At 34.7% G+C, this 19798-nt stretch overlaps 1 protein-coding gene across 9 annotated transcripts in view; it reads right to left on the bottom strand.

The window, feature by feature from the left end:
* Positions 1 to 19798, bottom strand: part of DMD (dystrophin) — a 1219670-nt gene that overhangs the window by 395199 nt on the left and 804673 nt on the right. For all 9 annotated transcript variants that reach the window (XM_061999893.1, XM_061999885.1, XM_061999868.1 and 6 more), the window contains 3 exons: positions 18575 to 18750; positions 5433 to 5580; positions 3037 to 3186 (listed from right to left, as the gene is read on the bottom strand). In XM_061999893.1, coding sequence (XP_061855877.1) covers positions 3037 to 3186; positions 5433 to 5580; positions 18575 to 18750 — 474 coding nt within the window. The remainder of the gene's footprint in view (positions 1 to 3036; positions 3187 to 5432; positions 5581 to 18574; positions 18751 to 19798) is intronic.

Below are 19798 nucleotides of genomic sequence, written 5' to 3' on the forward strand. Positions count from 1 at the left end.
ATAAACAGGGAAATGGTCTCTTTGATGTCTAGTAATTAGTTCTAATACTAGTAGACAAATTAAAAGGCAGCAAAACAAAGTGTCTTCATTAGGCATTTATAATATTCTTCATAATACATATAGTAGATGTTGTAAAGATTAAGGTGGACAAATGAGGAGAATGGTGATTTTGGCATCCAGCTTACTTTCAGATAATCTAGCTCATTCCTCTTGGCTTACATCAGACCAAGAATAATATTAAAGAGTAATAAACTCTTTCCAGCAGACCTCTGATTCCATGGTTCACTAGTCTCAAACCTAATCTATCAAACCATTTACTGCACAGTAAAAGGTAAGAAACCCATTACATATCTCTTATATGACCTGGTAGGTGGTATATGACAAGAACTGAATTCATTACAAACTCCAGTGCCTAGTACTCTTTTTGTATGCTTTGAAGCACTAGGTGGTTAGCTTACTTGGCTATCACAGCAGAAGATACTTTGAGCTTTGAAAATAAATGAAAAATTCTTGATGTGAAGGCATAAAAATGGTTATAAAACACTTCATTTTTCATACTATTAAGACTTCACAAAGATAGTGTTATTTTCATTTTTACAAGAAATACTGGCTTTGGAGAGGGTACAATAAGTAAAATAGGACTAGAATTTAAAAGTCATGCTTTAAAATGTGGGCTTTAATCTTAATTCTCTGCTTAAACTATGTCTGAAGTAGCAGCCTATTTGAATCACTATTCAATAAAGTTGTCTAAAGAAATGTCATTTAAAAATTATTACTATCCAAAGGAAGAAAAATTCTTCGTGTATCTATTCTCAAGGTCATCAGCACATGATATAAACACTCAAAAGCAAAGACAATGCTGAAGCAAAAACATAAAAGGTTCTTTTATGTGACTGCATTTCCTTTCAATTTCTTTTCTCGGCTTATTTCCATTGCTGTAGGGCAACAGTTTCTGTGACTGTAAAGAAGGTTTGAACATGACTTATTTCAAATATGTCACCTTGAAGGTTAAGACTCACAGGTGTTGCTCCCTATTCTCCTGCTTGGCAGATCAAGACAAAACAAAAATTTATCATAACCTGAGGAGAATGTATTTAGCTACATTCTCAACTGGTGCAAATTGTTACAGCTTCTCTGAAGTAAACAGAATTACTCTAGTCTATGCCAGATAAGGGCCCATCTTACATTATTTATGTTACTGTCATATATGTTTCATATTTTGAAAATAACATCATCCTGTACTGTGAGATAATTGGAAACAGCAGATTGTTACATGTTATTTCTAGCAGACATGCCAGAAAATAAAACAAACAGCTAGAAACAAAGGATTAAAGTATAACATACACCCTTAGAAGGAGATGGAGAGACAGAAAAGCCCCAGAGAAATCTCTGTGTGATGATGTCTGTCCACTCTGATTTGAGGAACACTAAAAATATATCCTCATCAAAACAACTAACTACAGAACCATCCTCAGGTGACCTACAGAAGTTTCTCTGATATAAAGGTGCCAGAGCTGTGAGCTTTGGCTCACAGTAAAAATCTGCGGAACTTTTCTCAGTGTTTACTATCTATAACTAAAGGAAGTAAATGCATGTCCCTCTGTTAGACTTGCAGATTTTCTTTCCATGAATTCTAGTTTTATTACAGATCCTAGAGTTTCAGAAAAGAAAGTTTAAAAAAATATATGAAGCTCGCTACACAAATTGAGAATAAAAGAAAGAACATTTCTTTCTTCCCTTCAGATTCATTGGAAAAAATCAATGACAGAACCCAAAAATAAGCTTCTAAGTCTTTTGGGTGGGGAGTTTTTTGTATCTGTCAAGAGCATATAGGAAATAATAAACCTTCAGAGAAAGAGAAGATCTTCGGAAACCCAGTTTCTTTTCATTTTAAAAAATATATATTTTTCAGATTCTTTAGATTCAACTACCAAAGGCCAGAGAGAAATTCTTAGTTATACACATTTCCATAGGTAACTGAAATCAAAATAATATACTTAAGTAATAATCTCAAATCGAAGATCAACTTTCTGGTTTTAATCTCCTTTAGGGGTAAATGGAAGTTTTCAAGTGGAAATTTCAAGTCTAATATCTTGACAGAAACATTATTTAGATCTAGGATACATAAACTTGCAAAAGTAATGATTCCCTAATTAGCAGCTTTGTCTCCCATGTTTCATTCAGACCTTGCTACCTCAGATAGCATTCACAGTTGCTTTGACTGGGGGACAAGTATCCTGGAACCTTTCTGCATTACCAAGCAGAAAGTAAAAATGCAGAGTTCTGAGGTACTTGACATCTATAGAAAAGCTTACTTTCAGTGAAAAATTACAGATTTAATGAAATTAATTTGTGTAATTTTACTAAAAGTTAAAATAACTTTTTTCCTTGAAAACTAATCTTGTCTTTTCAATACTATAGCACAGATATTCACAGAAACATAGAATTATTCTGGGTGGAGAAGACTTTTAAAATCTAGTCCAACCATTAACTTAAAATGTCAAGCTCATCTTAAAGGTCTCTTCCAGCCAAAACAATTCTATGATTCTTAAGTACAGAGAAAACAGAACTCAAAGCTCCAGGTTGGAAGAAGTGTGGTAGAATGTGAAACAGTGGTTGCAGCTTCAACCTTGGTGTTGAAGTAGAGAACTGAAAAGTGTTTCCATAAAGGCAATGAGCCATTTGGTATTGGCTCTCACATACTTCAGTCACAAAATCGGGACTATTTGCGCTGTACCTTCAAAGCAATGTGATTAAAAAAGAAAAGAAAAAGAAAAAAAAAGATAATCTGCAGTCCATCATTAAGCAGCAGACACGTAATTTAAAAAGTATATTTGGACACAACATCACTTCAGTCACTAATGGTTTTGGTTTGCCATCATTGTTTCTCACAGCAGTGTGTTGTACACATTTTTCTTCCCCAGGTTCATTACGCATACAAATATCTCTTCAGAGATAAATAATACACACTAGAAAATATATAATGCAAATATATGCTGCAGATTATATCACAGTTATATCACTAATATGTCTAACCTTTAACAAACGATGGTTGGCCTCCTTCAGTGTAGTCTCAAGCTTATGTTTTTTGTCTGGGTTCAGCAATGCACTTCCAAGTGCTATTCCTCCGGTTTCATTTAATCGTTTCAGTATTCCCTTGTGTGGCGGCAGCTCTTCAACTCTTAACTGGAACAGACAAATACAGCAGTTAAGATGAACTGTGGTAGAATTTTCAGCTCTTTTAGCTTCACCCTTATCGATTAGTGTATCAACTGAAGTAATAAACTCAATTCAGGACAAAACAACCATTGCTTTCTGAATGCAGAGGGCTAAAAATCCCCAAAAGAAATTGTACTAGTGGATCAAGTCTAAAGAGAGTCCAAAAAGCCAAAACATGCTGTTTCTCAGGAAATTAATCACTGTTACCTGATAACTTCCACTTCTAGCCACTCAGTAAGTCATGTATATGAAGTTTATTAATTTTTTAATATAGTAAAGAGCAAGCACTTTGAAGAAGTTTTATGCTGTTTCATGCTATCAACAAAGTCAACCAGATGCTATGTAGTGAAAAGCTCTCCAGTCCAACCTCATAAGTGTTCATGTTTGTTCATAAAAAAACAAACAATAAACAAAGCCAAAAGATAAAAGGCATCATCTAAATGAATGTACCATTTCTCCATCATATATGCAGTTCTTGCAAACCTATATTGTCAAAGTAACTTGGTAGATCAAATAAACCTAACAGAACTAAAAGATTATGTTCTTTAAGCTCTTTCTTTATTAACATCAGCAGGTAGGCCTGAAATCAGTGATACTGCAAGCCAATGCATTTTTTTTTTTGCTGCATTAAAATGTATTCTCCTGTGTAACTCTGAAAGAACAAGGTGGACTGTAAAACTGAGATACAAATAAGAGATTCTGACATATTTAATCTTGGATTATGTGTCCCTTGAGAATACCACAATTGGGAAATATTTGTATATAAATGAAGAGCAAGAGTCTTCATTGTTTTAAACAATCAATTTCAATGTTAAATCTGTAATCATGTCTGCAAACGATAAATAAAATACATCTAACAACCCTTGTAAGTATTTCTTTGCCTTCATGCCTTCATTATGATATCTTCAACAATGGATGCAAAGCCTCACAAATTCTCTATCCAAGTTGCTGACATGCTAAACAACCAGAGGGACAAACTCAGTACATGGTTAAGGTTTAAGGTCCTGAAATGTTATGCAGTACTATTTATCCTATTTTTGTTTATTTTAAAAGAAACTTAAAGGTAGATTTTTACAAATCACAGAATCTTAAGGGTTGGAAGGGACCTCAAAAGATCACCTAGTCCAACCTCCCTGCCAGAGCAGGATCACCTACAGTAGGTCACACAGGAACTTGTCCAGGCAGATTTTGAATGTCTCCAGAGAAGACTCCACAACCCACCTAGGCAGTCTGTTCCAATGCTTCATCACCTTCATCATGAAGAAGTTTTCCCTTGTGCTTCTTTGGAACCTCTTATGTTCCAGCTTGTACCTGTTGCCCCTTGTCCTATAATTGGACAACACTGAGAAGAGCCTGGCTCCATATATCCTCCTGACACTTTTTTTTTTTTTTTTTCAGATTTCGTTGAAAGAAGAAGAAACTCAGATCAGTTTCCTTCAGGTTCTTTAATTCTCTATTCCATTGCTAGCTAAATTTGTTCAACTTGGATTGGCATAATGGATAACTTATCATCAGGACAGAACAGGAAACTTTTATGCAGCTATTGTATTAGTAATATTCATTTTCCAACTGCAGTTTAATTTATCACTGTGCAAATTATTAAATATGTTCTTGAACATTCCGTTCAACGCATTTTAGAAACTAAACAAAACAATGTCTACTGGATATATTTGTTAGCAGTACCTTAGTGTAAAAATATTTATGAATTATTCTAGCCCTTAAAAACAAATATAATATTATGTTGTTTTTTTAAAATAGAATTTTTTCACCTAGATATTTAGTCTAGAAAACGTTGTTGTGATATTTTAATCACTGGACATTTATAATTATGCATGCAATTCTAGATACTCTTGTGAAATTCTGAATACCGTTTCATAAGTCAGAAGTTACAAAGGATTAAGAAGACACCTATACAAAAATCTTTTACACATAAAACAGTCAAGTTCTGAATTAAGAAATGAGTATGAAAAAAGTAATGATTAATTATATAGTGACAGGATATGTATTTTCCTTTCAGTTCATTTCCCATTTACTTTTCGGATTTTAGTATGATCAATATATATTTGTACCTAGTTTGTGAAATTCCACTGCTTAGATTTATGCAAAAAGATAAACAACTGTTGTATTTGATGGCAGTACCCTTCTCTGAAAATAGTATTTAATTTTCTTCAATGCAGAAGTAAGGAGAACATTAAAGCTAAAACTCATCATACCTTTACTTTGCTAAGGCAGTCTCTTAACTGGTCTTCATTCCCTGGTTCAGGGGGAATACGAATAATGCTGTCTGCTTCCTCTAACCATAAAAGCAACTTGTTCAAGTCCTCTTGAAATTCTGACAAAATCTTCTTTTCTTCTTCTAGCCTGTAATAAAAATATGAAATTAATGTTTCTATACATTTATTTATTTTTTATGCTGAAGTACTAAAAGAAAGACCAAGGGAAATGAAGTCTTATAATTTATAGTAATTATTTTTAAAAGTGTTCCATGGATTTGTTGTATCAAAATTATCAAATCAGCCATCCTTTTAACACGGCTTTAAATATATTTCATAAGAAAACTCAAGTCGTACCTTGTAATGTTCTTAAATTCAACTTCTGGATTACATATAGTAAGGAACAAATAAGCACACCAAATTAGAATTGTTAATAACTCAGATCAGATTTTTGTGTGATCTAATGACAGGGAAGCTTAGTGTCAGAAATTAAGAATTCTAGCACCAAATTTTACCAAACTTAATCTGGAAAACTGACACTTAAATCCACTTGGACTTATTGTGCAAAGTGATTTTGGTGACCATGCCACCACACTATGTGTAAAGCGTTCCAGTCAATATCCAGAAAAATATAGGAAAAGTCTGTAGTCCACAGGAAAGAACAGGATAGAATTTATCTTGTCTAAATTTAGATGTCTATTCTGATTATATCTACAGATTAGCTATTGATTTTATCACTCAGTTTCTGCTCACTGAATGTCAATTGGCATTTCTAGAGTGTGATATATGAATTCATCTTAGATGTTTACCGTAGGAAGAGATGAACTCTGCCATGTATCCTTTTTCTTTCTTAAAGGAAATCCAGATTACCAACTCAGACATAAACACTGTAGGTATCTGAAGTCCAATATGACTACTTTCACCATGACTGTATAAATATATGGAGATCTGAACTTTTGGGTCTAAGCTTCCAAAGTTATCAAAAGATGCTGAGAAAAATTACAAAGGCAGCAAAGAGAAGCACTGGCAGAATGAGAGCCTGTTGGGATTAACATTATGGGTGGATCTCTTCTGAAGGAGAAAAATTATGGTTTCTATAAATCACTTGCAACTGAAGTTACACCGAGTCTTGCTTATACGGAAAGACTAATTAATTCATAATTAATGCCTAATTTTAATAATAAAATATTAAATAATAATAATGAGGTTTGTTGCTGTTAATTAATTAATTAAGATTGCTTGAGATCAAAGGAAGAGTTGTAAAGTTTTTTAATTAATTATTTTAATTTAATCTGAGTTTAAGAGGTTAGGTCATTTATTGCATATAATAAGAGATTGTGCTACTATTTTAAGAGTGTAAGTGCAGTGGAGAATCAAGGTCATAATTATTAAGAAATTACTTCTGAATGCAAAAATGTATTAAAGCAGAATGAAAACAGTTTTAACTTTCCCTGGTCTCCCATACTTGTCATGATGACCGGAATCCATAGCACACTTTGAGAAGTCAAACGGAATGACATCTATTTTAAACTATATCATCATTTACTTACTTTTTTTTTCCTTTTTTTTAAATGAAACTATGTTTTCTGATGTTTGACAAGCAAAGATGTCTCCTTAGGAAAACTATATGAATAAGCTTCAGGCAAAAGAGAATCAATAATGTGTCAGCTTTAGATCAGCTAACAAAAAGAAATACTGACAATTGTTGCTAGCTACACTTGCAGAAATGTACACTCATAAAGTCTGCCAAACATTTCAGAAACTAAAAATTAAAAGCTTTCATTCAAGCAGAAAAGAAATTTAGACATTTCCAAGTCAGTATCTTAGAGAAGTTTGAACATCCTAATCCCCAAAACATTTCATCCTCTATTAAGAAATCTAACTTTAAGTCACTAAATATTTTTTCCTCTCACTGCAATGTCCAGAAAATAAAAGTATTCAAGTGGCTCCAAGTTTTCTGCATTTGAAATAATTATGTACAAGGAGAGAAAGCTGCTTCCTTAACTTTAAGTAAGAGGGAAATTAAAGAAAAATTATAAGATTAGTAAAATTCCTTTTAAGTAACATCATCCTACTTAGAGTGGAATACGGCAGAAGCCTGCTTTAGTGAAAATTATAGTAGTGGGGGTGACATAAGTATACTAGCTGAATTAAATTTAATTTTACAGCAAAAAAATCATTTGACTTCATTGTACTATTCTAGATTAAGATTTTTTGAGGAGGGAAAGAGTCATGCTGTTGGAATGATAACTATTGTAAAATAAAAACAGTAGCACACCACTCAGTTATTACTTTACATGATATATAAACAAGAAAAACCTTTGCTAGTGCTTTACCTGCCTCCCATCTTATTTGTTGTTATTACATTTCCTCAACAAGACATCCTTGCAGGATAAGAATTGCTACACTAGACGTATAAACACTCTGCTAGGTCTACAGATCCCTCTCCAAAAAAGCAGAAGGAACACAGAGTAAGTATCAAAGATAACACTTTTGACCAGACTTCATTGTTGAGCTGCTACATCTCACAGTCTGGCTGCACTAAACACATCACAACTTAAGGAGATCTGAATAATATGGTAGTTTCCATGCACGTGACAATCTTTCCAGGATGGCAAAAGCCAGGCAAGAAAAAATCACTACAGAAGTCTTGAAAAAGAGAAGTGTTTTCACTTAGCTTACAAGAATCAAACACTTTTGAAAGTATCTCCAGCTACTGCCCTAAAGCTTTCATTTCTTTTGTAGCTAAAAAAATCAAGAAAACAACTTCAAGAAAATATGCAATAACTATCTTAGATAAGAAAAATCTTAAAAAGCAACACTATGCATTAATGTTTCTAAATAATTATGAATAAGTACCTCACACTTTCCAGGATTTCTCTTCATATCAAAGTTTAAAGATGTTCTCTGTTAATTTCTAAAACAAGAAGCATCATTTCCCTCTTTATTTTCAAATTTAAGATTTCTTTAGAATTCATTTAAGCATTTAGTAGCGATAACTAATGGGATATTAAAACATTTCCAACTACAATTAAGTGGTAGATATTTTATTTCCTGAGTCACTTTGGTGTATTTAGATCAGAAAAAAAAGTACTAAATTTGTCTTGAAAAACTGTTTGGATATTATAAACATTCTTAATCTGTTTCCAGGAAATGGAATTGCAGTGATTATGGATGAAAAAATGCATGTATACCAAAAAAAAAGTGCAGAATGTATTAGTGTGTTATGATGTCCAATTATAAATCATTCAGTCATAATAAAAATACAAAGTTTTTGTAGAGATTAGTAAAAGGCAGTACAGGCTTAAATGGAGGATGCTTTTTTTCCTAGCTCGGTGGATATATCCACAGCTTGCTATTATATCAAGCATTTTAGAGGGATTGTAGTTGGAATTTTAGGTAAGCAATAACTCTGCCCTCAAACCAGACAATTTTTTGTCAGCCAGTGAGAAGTCACATACTCCAAGGCTACAACAGTACAGATATATAAGATTTAGTCATCAGGTTTGAGAAATTGAAAGACACTGTGGAAACAAGGTAGATGACATTCTTAGGTGCTGATTGAGATGTCTGTACTGATAGAAAAAGAATGGAGAAGCCTACTGTACCAGCCAAGGGTCATAGAATCACTTAGGTTGGAAAAGACTCTTTAGATCACTGAGAACAACCATAAATCTAAGTCCAAGTCCATCACCAAACCATATCCCTCAGTATCACATCTACATATCCTTAAATACTTTCAGGGATAGTGTCTCCATCACTTCCCTGGACATCACATTCCAAGGCTTGACAACCATTTTGGTGAAGACATTTTTCCTAATATCCATCCTCAACTTCCCCTGGTGACACTTGAGGTAAATTTCTCTTGTCCTATCACTTATTACTTGGGAGAAAAGACTGATACCCACCTTGACACAATCTCCTTTCCGACAATGGTTGAGAGCAATACTGTCTCCCCTCAGCCTTCTCTTCTCCAGGCTAAACAACCCCAGCTCAGCACTTCATAAGACTAGTGCTCTAAACCCATCACCAGCTTCTTTGTCCTTCTTTGGACATGCTCCAGCATCTCAGCCTCTTGTAGTCATGAAGCCAAAACTGAACTCAGGATTCAAGGTGAGGCCTCACCAGTGCCAAGTACAGAAGGAAAATGACTTCCCTGATCCTGCTGGCCGCACCATTTCTGATCAAAACTGGGATGCTATTGGTCTTTTTGGCTATATGAGCACACTGCTGGCTCACATTCAGCTGATTGTAGACCAGTCTTCTCAGGTCCTTTTCCCTGGACAGCTTTCCAGCTACTTTTTCCCAAGTCTATAGCATGGCATGGGGTTGTTGTGGTCCAAGTACAGGACCTGGTACTTGGCCTTGTTGAACTTCATACAATTTGTCTCAGCCCATCAATCCAGCATGTCCAGGTCTCTCTGAGGAGCCTTCCTACTCTCAAAAAGATCAACACTCCCACCCAATCTAGTGTCATCTGCTCCAGAACCTTCTCTGGCACTGAGGTCAGGCTGATAGGCCTATAGTTGCCCAGATCCTTCTTCCAGTCCTTCTTATAGATGGGCATCATATCTGATAACTTCCAGTCAACTGGCACCTCCCTGGTTAGCCAGGATCATTGACAAATAATGGAAAGTGGCTTGGTGAGCACTTCGACCAGCTCGCGCAGTATTTTTGAGTGGATCCCATCCATCCCCATAGACTTGTGTGTGCCTGGGTGGCGTAGCAGGTTGCTAACGACTTTCCCTGGGATTATGGCGGCTTCATTATTCTCCTCATCCCTGTCTTGCAGCTCAGAGGCCAGGCATCCAGAGAACAAGTGGTCTTACTATTAAAGACTGAGACAAAGAAGGCATTAAGTACCTCAGCTTTTTCCTCATCCTTTGTCTCTATGTTCCTCTCTCCCTGCCCCTTCCAATAAAGGATGGAGATTCTCCTTAGGTCTTCTTTTTGTTGCTAATCTAGAATGGATTTCTAAATCAGCAAACAGATTTGTTTGCTTTTGTTCGTAATATTTACTAGAATATGAGACCACTACTGCTCTTTTTTAAGCTCATAAACCAGTTAATCTGCAGTAACTTCCGAGAGACTAAACAAAGACAAGTCACTGGTGCAAAATTGTTCTTTAGAGGAAAAAGAGAAGATATTTACCGTAAAAAACCCCAAAAAATCTCCAAAACTACTTATGTGGGGTTTTATATGTAAATAAGTAGACACATGCATATATAGACAGACATAAATGCAGATATATATGTATATACACACACATTTATATAAGGGAATACATCAAAAAGGGAACACCATAGTCATGGTTTAGTGAAAAGCCGCTTTTGCTTGGTAACAAGGGGATGGGGCTGCAGTGAAGACCCGATAAAGAATTCTTGGACTTTTCCCCAGCTCTTGGGTTCAGACCCACCTCTAGCCTGGCTGGGCCAATCTGGAGCCTTTGTCATCACTGTTTAAGGATGGGAATTTGAAGTGCTTGAGAGGAGGTATAAGACTGGTACAAGATGTAGGCGACCACACGAACCCCACAGCCAGAGAAGGAGAAAGGAAGGAGGAGCACCAGACCAGAAGACCCCTCTGAAATCAGTGGTGAGAATGCAGGCTGTACCCCTGCAACCCACAGAGGGCAATGGCAGGACTGAGAGCAAACAGCAGCTCTACCCCACAGAGGAGCAGGGAGGACTGATGTGGAATCCACCAGCCCTGAGAAGAGACACACGGCAAAGGCATCAGGAATAGACTGACTGAAACCCCCATTCCCTGCCCCAAGCTGTTCAGTGGGGGAGGAGAAAAAGACACCGAAATCAGGGCTCTGAGCCCAGGAAGAGGGGAGAGGTGGGGAGAAGGTGGTCTTAAAGGGCTGCTTGTGCTCTTCATCATTGAACCATTCTGCATTGTTTTCTGTTTCTTATGTTTTGTGGTTTTATGGTTATATTTTAGTTGGTGGTGGATTAAATTATTTTCTGTTGTCTTCAGAAACCATGACACCCAAGCCGAGTAGGTTTGTCTGTTTTGTCTGGGACCATAAGTAACAAACAAGACCTCCCTGCCCTTTGGCAATTTTCAAGTCTTTGGTACTTGAGTCTATTCGTGGTCTTTTGTCCCTGGGCCTAAACCATGATAACCATAAAGAGCAAAAGAAGATAATTAACAGCCCCACTTTTCTAATTCTGTATTAAATTTTCTTATGGAAACCTGCATGACTCTTGTTTGTCTAGGATTTCTGAAAATGTGTCTATATACTACAGCTTTGAATCTTATTATGCAGTCAGAAATTCTGCAACTTCCTGATGCACACAAATTTACCCATTTTGGCTGTATAATTACCCACGTACTTGTGTGTGTCTACTTGAAAGGTTAAATACCCTCTTCTCAAGTCAAAATAGGTTATCTAAAACCAGCTAACAAAAACACTTCTTTTTGTGACACTGAGGTAGTTCCTAATCTGTGCTGAGATCTGTAGTACTGAAACTATAAAAAATGAAGAAAAACAACTACTGTAATTTTAAAAGCAGTAGCACAACTTCACATCTTTCTGAGGCAGTGTCTCCCTCTGTCCTGATTACATGGAAGTCTGGGAATCAGTCATCCATTATTTCACCATGAACCGTACAATAAAACTGCTATTCCCCAACCTGACCAGATTCCCCAGAACCTAAGCTCTCAGGAACAGTTTTAGTGTTTTGGTTTCCTATAATTTCTATGCATTTGTAAAGCGGATAGCTCAGTGGAGGCTTTCTGTGATGGTACCCTAAGGATAAACCTGAGAAAGATACAACTGTAAATACATTATTTCTGGCACAGAAAAGACATAGCATTCGACTCAATGCACCCGAGAGCAAAATTATTGAGCTGTATAGTATTTTGAATGAGAAATCAAAAAGATTTCTTGTCTCTTAGCAGAGATAGCAATTGGCAAAATTCCTTTTTCATCTAAGTGCACTGACAATTTTATCACCCTTATGAATTCAACTGCAATCGTTAAAACATTTAAAACTTTTCCTAGGCGTGAAGGAAAATATTTTACTTTGATAACTAATTTAAATGTTGATCAGTGGGATTGAGTTTTATTACCTGAGCAACGTGAGATATTTTCAACCTAAGACTCTCCAAGAACACTTTTAGGGATATTTACTTTTAAAAAAAATGTATGTGTGTAACTGTATGTGTGCACACAGAAAAGTTTCAGAATTCAGATGCAAAGAGAAAAGCTCCATAAGGATCTATTTCCTTAACCTAGTCAGGAACAGTATGAAGTATAGCGATTAAAAGGTCCATTGCAATTAATGGGAACTGCAGGTGCAATTCATAATTGACTTTACAATTTGTTCTTGGCCTGCTAGAGCATTACTTCTATTATGAATAACATCCTGTATGACACACATCATACTATGCAAGCCATTAAAATAAAGTACTCTATCAGCTGAACCAGATAATCAGATAAAAAGTTTTAGTTTAATGACCGGTTGCACTTTTTGAAGAAGTTGATTTCTATCACTATAAATATGTTTGGAACAACAGATACCTGAGATTTCTAGGTGTTTAAATTTATGGTGGCAATGATAAATCAACAGTAAATTGTTATTAAGGGAGTACGGGCTTCCAAATCTGAGCCCAAGCAAACTAGAATAAGGAGCGTGAGACATCACTTGACTCAGATGTGGACAGAGCAGTACTTGAAAAAGCAGTTAGGAGGACATCTTGCTAGATAAGGAGGTGACTGGGGAACAAGATGTCATTTCAGCAGCTGATCCTATGGAAGCAAGCAGATACATCTTCAGCACAGATCTGTAGGCTGTTTTATACATATCCTGATAAACAAGCCTAAATTTTTAAAACTGCCTCTCTCTCAGTACATGGTTTATTTCACTAATACTGAAATGTAACTCATCTTGTTCAATGGAAAATTTGCAAACTATAGCAGAGAAGTACAGAATTTCATATGTAACTTTTTCTCTTCTATGTGACTGCTAATCTCAGGGACATTGTGTTTTCTGTTCTAAAATATGGCAACTTTCTGTTTGCATTTTTAAATCCATAATGACTCCACATTGTTTATATGAATTTTTTATAGTTCTGGAAGCAAATATATTAATATTCAGTATTTAAGTACTTAATGAAATTAACACTTTTTGTTTTCTAATATCACTCTGTGTATATATATATATGGTATTTCACAGATTAAGAGTTAGTTTTACTAGCAGTATTAAAGTGAATCACAAAGAAATTGTCATGGTAGTCTACAAAATAATTCTGGGCAGATCATTTTTTTACTATCGACAATCCGTAGTTATAATGGTCAACTATTAAATAAACATTCATGGAATATTTCAAATAAGCTTAGATTTTCATTTATGGTTTGTAGAAAATGCAGATTGCAGCTCATATATTTTCTCGATAGTCAATAATGTGACACCAATTCCATAGTAACCCGTAAACAGTTTGTGAAACACATCGGGAGTTTACAGTTTGTAACTGCACACAAAGGATGTTGGACTTATTTGGGAAGTGTCAGCTAGAGATAGAAAATATGCAAGTAGGACAGATCTGCTGTGATGACTCATATACCCACTTGCACATCCAATACTGTTTTGGTGCCTTTTTTTTTTTTTTAACATTCAGCTGTTGATTTTTTATTTATAGTATTTCTAAGATTAGGAATAAGTGCATTTAGTAGCTGCTACTAAGAACTTAAGAAGCTGTCATAACAGTAACCTAACAATTTACAAAAAATATTTACTAAGAGAGAATGAATTTTTTTTTCCTAAAAATAAAAGTTCAAATATGTTTCACTTGAGCAAGGAACTTTAAATAAAATATTTGAAATTAAAAAAGATCACAGAGTCACAAAATCTTAAACTTTAGAACTTTATACTAAAGAGTATAAAGTTTAGCTACAATACTTGTAAGTATAATACAAATTTATACCATGTGATTCCTTTCTTTTTTACTGTAAGTAATCTGAACACTTGATAAAAGAAAATTCAGAAAATTCAATACATAAGTAATTTTATATTGAAAAGAAACAATATATTTATTGACTTAACTATCATGAAATTTCTTTTGTCTGGGGTTAGTAACATCTGTTCAAGGGGCCATTGAAACTTCCTTGTCTCCAAAGTCTCTTTTCAGCATAAAACTTCTAGAGTACAAACTGAAACTTCTCCAAAATATGTCACTTGTGGTAAAATTCTAACAAAAACTCAATTCAATTCCCAATTTGCTAACTATCAGTGCATCAGACTTTAAATCAAGTTTCACTTTATTCAATTGCCTAATCTACTCCAAAGTTTGCAATTAGATAAAATGACTAGATATGCTAAAATTACATTATCCACTAATTCTTAGCTGGATGGATTAAACTGCAAGATACAGAAACATTAAACACCGAATTCAAACTTCTACAGCTCTGAAATTCTTTGATAAAGGAAAAGGAAAGATAACATCCCACGCAAACTCAAGGATAATTTCTTGATCTTTAGTACTAAAGAAAAGATATTGAAAACTAATTTTAAGTCTGTGCTTTGCTTCGGATCAGTTCTTGACCTTTTAAAACTTAAAAAACAGCTTTTTTTTTTACTGAAAGGCAATATAGGTCCCTCAAGTTGTTTTGAGATTTAGTATGTGGTCAAACCACCACATTGTCTGTTTTAAATGAAGTTGTCCTCTTAAGGTCCAACTAATTCCAATTCATTAAATCTGTCAGTCTACCACTAAGAATAATATTAGTGTCTAGTGAACCTGTGATCAGTTTCAGTTATTTATAGAATGCAATGGCTTCTATCTGGTTCATAGTTCTTACTATGCAGGTAGTTTGATATTTATTCCAACTTATTTATGAAAACTGCATTAACTTGTTGGAAATCTCAAAATTATGCCATGTATCAATCTTTCTCTTTCAAGTCAACCAATCACAGAGATCATGACTGTTACAGTAAATAGTTTTAATTTATAGTGTTCTTGATCAATGTAGTGATGATATTGTATTCTCATACAGGATAAATAGTAGGAGAGAGTATCCTCAGAGAAACTGACAAAGTAATTCTATAGAATATCTACAGTGCCTCCCCCCTGCCAAAGTATTATCAGGACATCAGAACATGAAAAGTGCCCAACAGATTGCTACGAACACTGCTAACTGTCATTAGACTTGGTTTTTAATGGGGCTGAGCCACAGTATTTTCCTCCACAACCTTCTGTGGCCAGCAAATGTCAGACATTTAGTAACTATAATGTAAAAAGTAATATTAAAATTTATGTTACTATCTCTTATAGTTTCAAAAGATTTCCAATATTGAGGAATTAGGTGAATAACATGTTCCACATTCAGTTTACCCACCACTTTGACTTTGTAAACCTCAGTCATATTTCTACTGAGATTTCTCTCCAGATTGAAGATTCCCAGTTTTCTTAGTGTCTCCTCCCAACACAGCTGCTCCAAACCCTGGCTTCTTTTAGTTGTCTTCCTCCGTCTATAATTTCTCTAAGCCCATCATATCCTTTGACATGCAGAGAGTTGATCTGCAGGTAGTACTCAACATGAGCTCAATGGCAGCAAGAAAATTTTGTTTTGTTTTGTTCTCAATACCCTTACTGATGCTGACTAAAATGCTATGGCTTTTTTTTCCTACCTGTCCATATTAAGCCTACAAATACTGTCAGTGATACTGCCAGGATCACTTTCTTGAGTTGTAACTGCCATTTGTAAGATCTGCATCATGAAGGAATGGTAGAGGCTATTTCTCTGAAGTATTCATTACCTCACATTTGTCTATGATGAAGATCATATGCCACTTGTTGCCCATCTGCTCAATTTTGGAGTTTCCAACTATCAGCTCAGCATTTGTTTACCTGAGGAAGTTTAACATCATGGGCTTCCTTGGAAATGTCACCATAACCTTCCTTTCTCCAACTAATCTCTGACATTCATACACCTTACAAAAATATTTACCTTGGCTTCTGTAAGCTCCACATACATAGCATCCCACCACCCTCAATTGATGAGTATGTTTGAATTTGGCTTGAGAAATATGTCCAAAATGAAGTGTCTATGCCTCATCTGTAAACTCGGCAGGACTATCATAATAATTTTTTTCCATCTTGGTAAGCAATAGCAAAATAGATTTTACAACACATAAAATTTCCTTGACATTTAAATAATGCTTAGCAACATTACACATGAATTTGAAATCACTGTCAGATTTCATTTCTGGAATCCATTCAATTGCTAATTCTTTCCCACTTCTTTTATCTTGAGAGCTGCTGAGCCAAAAAATTAATAGAAAACAAAATTTTAAATGATCACTCCTCCTCTGAGCTACTAAGAGTCAGGTTTCAAAGCAGAGAACAAACTATTGGCTACAAAAAATGAAACATAAATCTATTTTAAAATTTAGAATCAGTATTCTGTTACAATTTTCAGAAGTTCTGAAACAGTTCTAACAGGGAGTATCTATTTTATTTTTCTTTGAAATTATTAAGTTAAAATTACCCAGTCAGCTCTCCTTTCAGCATCATCTTCTTCCACCATAGTTTTAAAATGTGGTTCCATTTTCTCAATTGGACTTAAATAAAAATCTTAGAGTCTCCTTCATAACAATTAAATTCTTCTAACTGTGAACATTTTAATTTTTAGGAAATATAAAGAAATATTAAAGAACTATCAAAACATAAGTGATCCAAAATTTATGCATACAGGTTTAGGAGTTTATCTAGAAAACAGTGTATTAAAGCTATTCTGAAATAGAGGAGTCAAAATATTTTAATTCACCCAGATCTAATGTAATTTATATTATATGTATATATTATATTATTTGTCATAGTATAAACATATGCAATGGAAAATGTCTTAACTATACTAGCTCTTTTGGACTGAAAGCAGAGATCACTTCCTTCAGCTTTTCTTGTTTGCCCCATGCTTTGTTCTTCAAGAAGAATCAAGGCACTTCAGCAGACACGGGATTCAAGTCATAAAAAAGGAGAACTTGACCATACTCTAAATTAAATTAGGACAACTAATGAACAAAAAGAACATGTTAAAGCATGAGAGATGAAAATCTCATGACACCAAGGCTACATAAAGGCTGTACAGTACATAAGCATAGTCTTTTAATGCTTAGGACCATCAATAATTGAGACCTATCGAGAATGTACCATATATTCCTGTCAACTAAGTTTCTTTCTATTGAAAATTCAGTCTGTGAATGAAACAATGAAGAACAAAAAAAACCCCACATATACTGGAGGCAGCAGCTAGACTGAGGGTGGGACATTTTTCCAAGTTCTGAGAGCAAAAAACATTCCCTGATTCTGATGCATCCAGGAAGATCAAGAGATGAATTAAAGTGCAAACCCCTTCATCCTGATGCACATAGGTCTCCCTACAGTATGTAAAAAGCATTTATAGCAATTTAACACAACAACATGGTCTATACTCCTTCTAAAGCAAAGCATTCATTCGAGTTCAATGACTGAGGTCTCTGTGATAGTAGTCCTCAAGTTTACACAAGCTATTGTTCCAACCAGTCAGCAAGCCAACCAGAGCAAAAGGAGAGAAAAAAAAATTCTTTATTTAAGAATAAGACAAATAATTTCTGTATTATCTGTAACTCAAGCATTAGCTTTCTGCAACTGCATGAGGAAAACAAATAGATCTGAAAGTGATTACAAATAGCATTAAATCATCCAGTCCTTTCTTTTTATCCAACCTATGAAATGCAGATGTTAATGGCACTATTGATGAGGAGTGAATTAGATTAGGATTAACTGTATCAATTAGCTAAGGCATTATTACTACTACAGAGATACATTTTCATGACATACTATCAAATAGAAAGATGATAAATCAACTGTAAATTCTGTAAATGACGCTGCAATCTATTCTACTTTTAATCAAGCAATTATATATGCTTGTTTGGATTTTTTAAACATGAGATGTGGAATTATAAAAACATGGAGTATGTAGGAGTAGGTAGAAAAAAAATAAACAAATGACAGTGGATGTGAAATTTAGTTATTGGTAAATCAGTAGGAATATAGAAATTCTAGAAGTTGAGAGTTCCTTTGAACATCTAAGCCAGACGTAAACCTAAAATAACTGAAAATATTTTCACAATGATTTTGCTCTTTTAACCTACCTCTTTTTTTTCTCTACCAGCTGTCGGCAGATCTCCTGCCACCGGGTATTCAAACTTTCCAGTTGTTCCTTCAGCACCTTAGCATCTGCTGTTGATGACTGCTCAATAATCTCTTCACCAGTTACATTCAATGATTTAACAACAGTTTGCTGTCGCCCAATGCCATCCTGAAGCTCCTGAAAAATACCAAACACATACACGTATTCATAAAAATGTCAAGCATGAGACAAAACGTTTCATCACATACTGGCCAGATGGAAAGTGTTGAAAGTTTATGCTCTCTCCTGAATTCTAAATAAAAAATCCAAAGGTGAGTAGACAGAAAGACATCTCATGTTGCTGTAACAAACACCTTTCAGTGCATATCTACAGCCTCTTTTCTCCTCTTGTATTCTTGTCTGCCACAGATCATGACAGTATTATCCTGCATATCAATTAATAAATAAAACCTGTAAATAAATTTACTTCTACATCCCCAAAGGTATACACACGTTTATTTAATAGTATATGAAGCATTTTACAATTTAAAAAATGTAGTGTTTGCAGTCCTGATCATCTATCAGCACAAATAAGTAATGTCAAGAAAGCAAAGAGTTCAAAGTACTTCTGATTCCATTAAATAACAGGTTTGTCTCCAGATGCAAGAAGTTGGATAATCCATTCCCTTATGGGTTTTTGGTTTTGGGGTTTTTTGGGGGTGTTGGCGCGAAACTAGACCTCAAAGGAAAAGTATCATATACATTGTTTCTACTTAGAGAACAAAAACTCCTGCACTAAAACATAATCAAGATGGACCATTTTTCAAGTTTTACTAGATGTATCAGGATATATTTTCTACATCATTTATAATTAAAAACCTATCATATCTCTAGCTACCTTATGTCATCTTTAAAACCAACACAATCTGTAATTTATATCTTAACGCTGTATGGCAGTTCAAAAAAGTTAATCATTATAAATAAGGAAATACATATTTTGATATTTTTAATCATCAGTAGAGCATGAGAATTTTTTCCTTGAATTCCTCAAAATGTAGAAGCGGGGAAGTGTAAAATCACTTGCAAATGTTTACTTGTAAAATAAGCAGAAGCTGAAAAACGTTAACAATCTATACTGAGATTCATATTTATGGTAGATTTCACAGCCTCCAGAAGTGTGTGCAAGTCCTATTTACTTCCAAAAGCTCTCAAGTAAAATGCTGAATCTACCTTTTCTGGAAGAAGC

Source organism: Colius striatus, chromosome 1 (assembly GCF_028858725.1).
Source record: "Colius striatus isolate bColStr4 chromosome 1, bColStr4.1.hap1, whole genome shotgun sequence".
Lineage (NCBI taxonomy): Eukaryota > Metazoa > Chordata > Aves > Coliiformes > Coliidae > Colius > Colius striatus.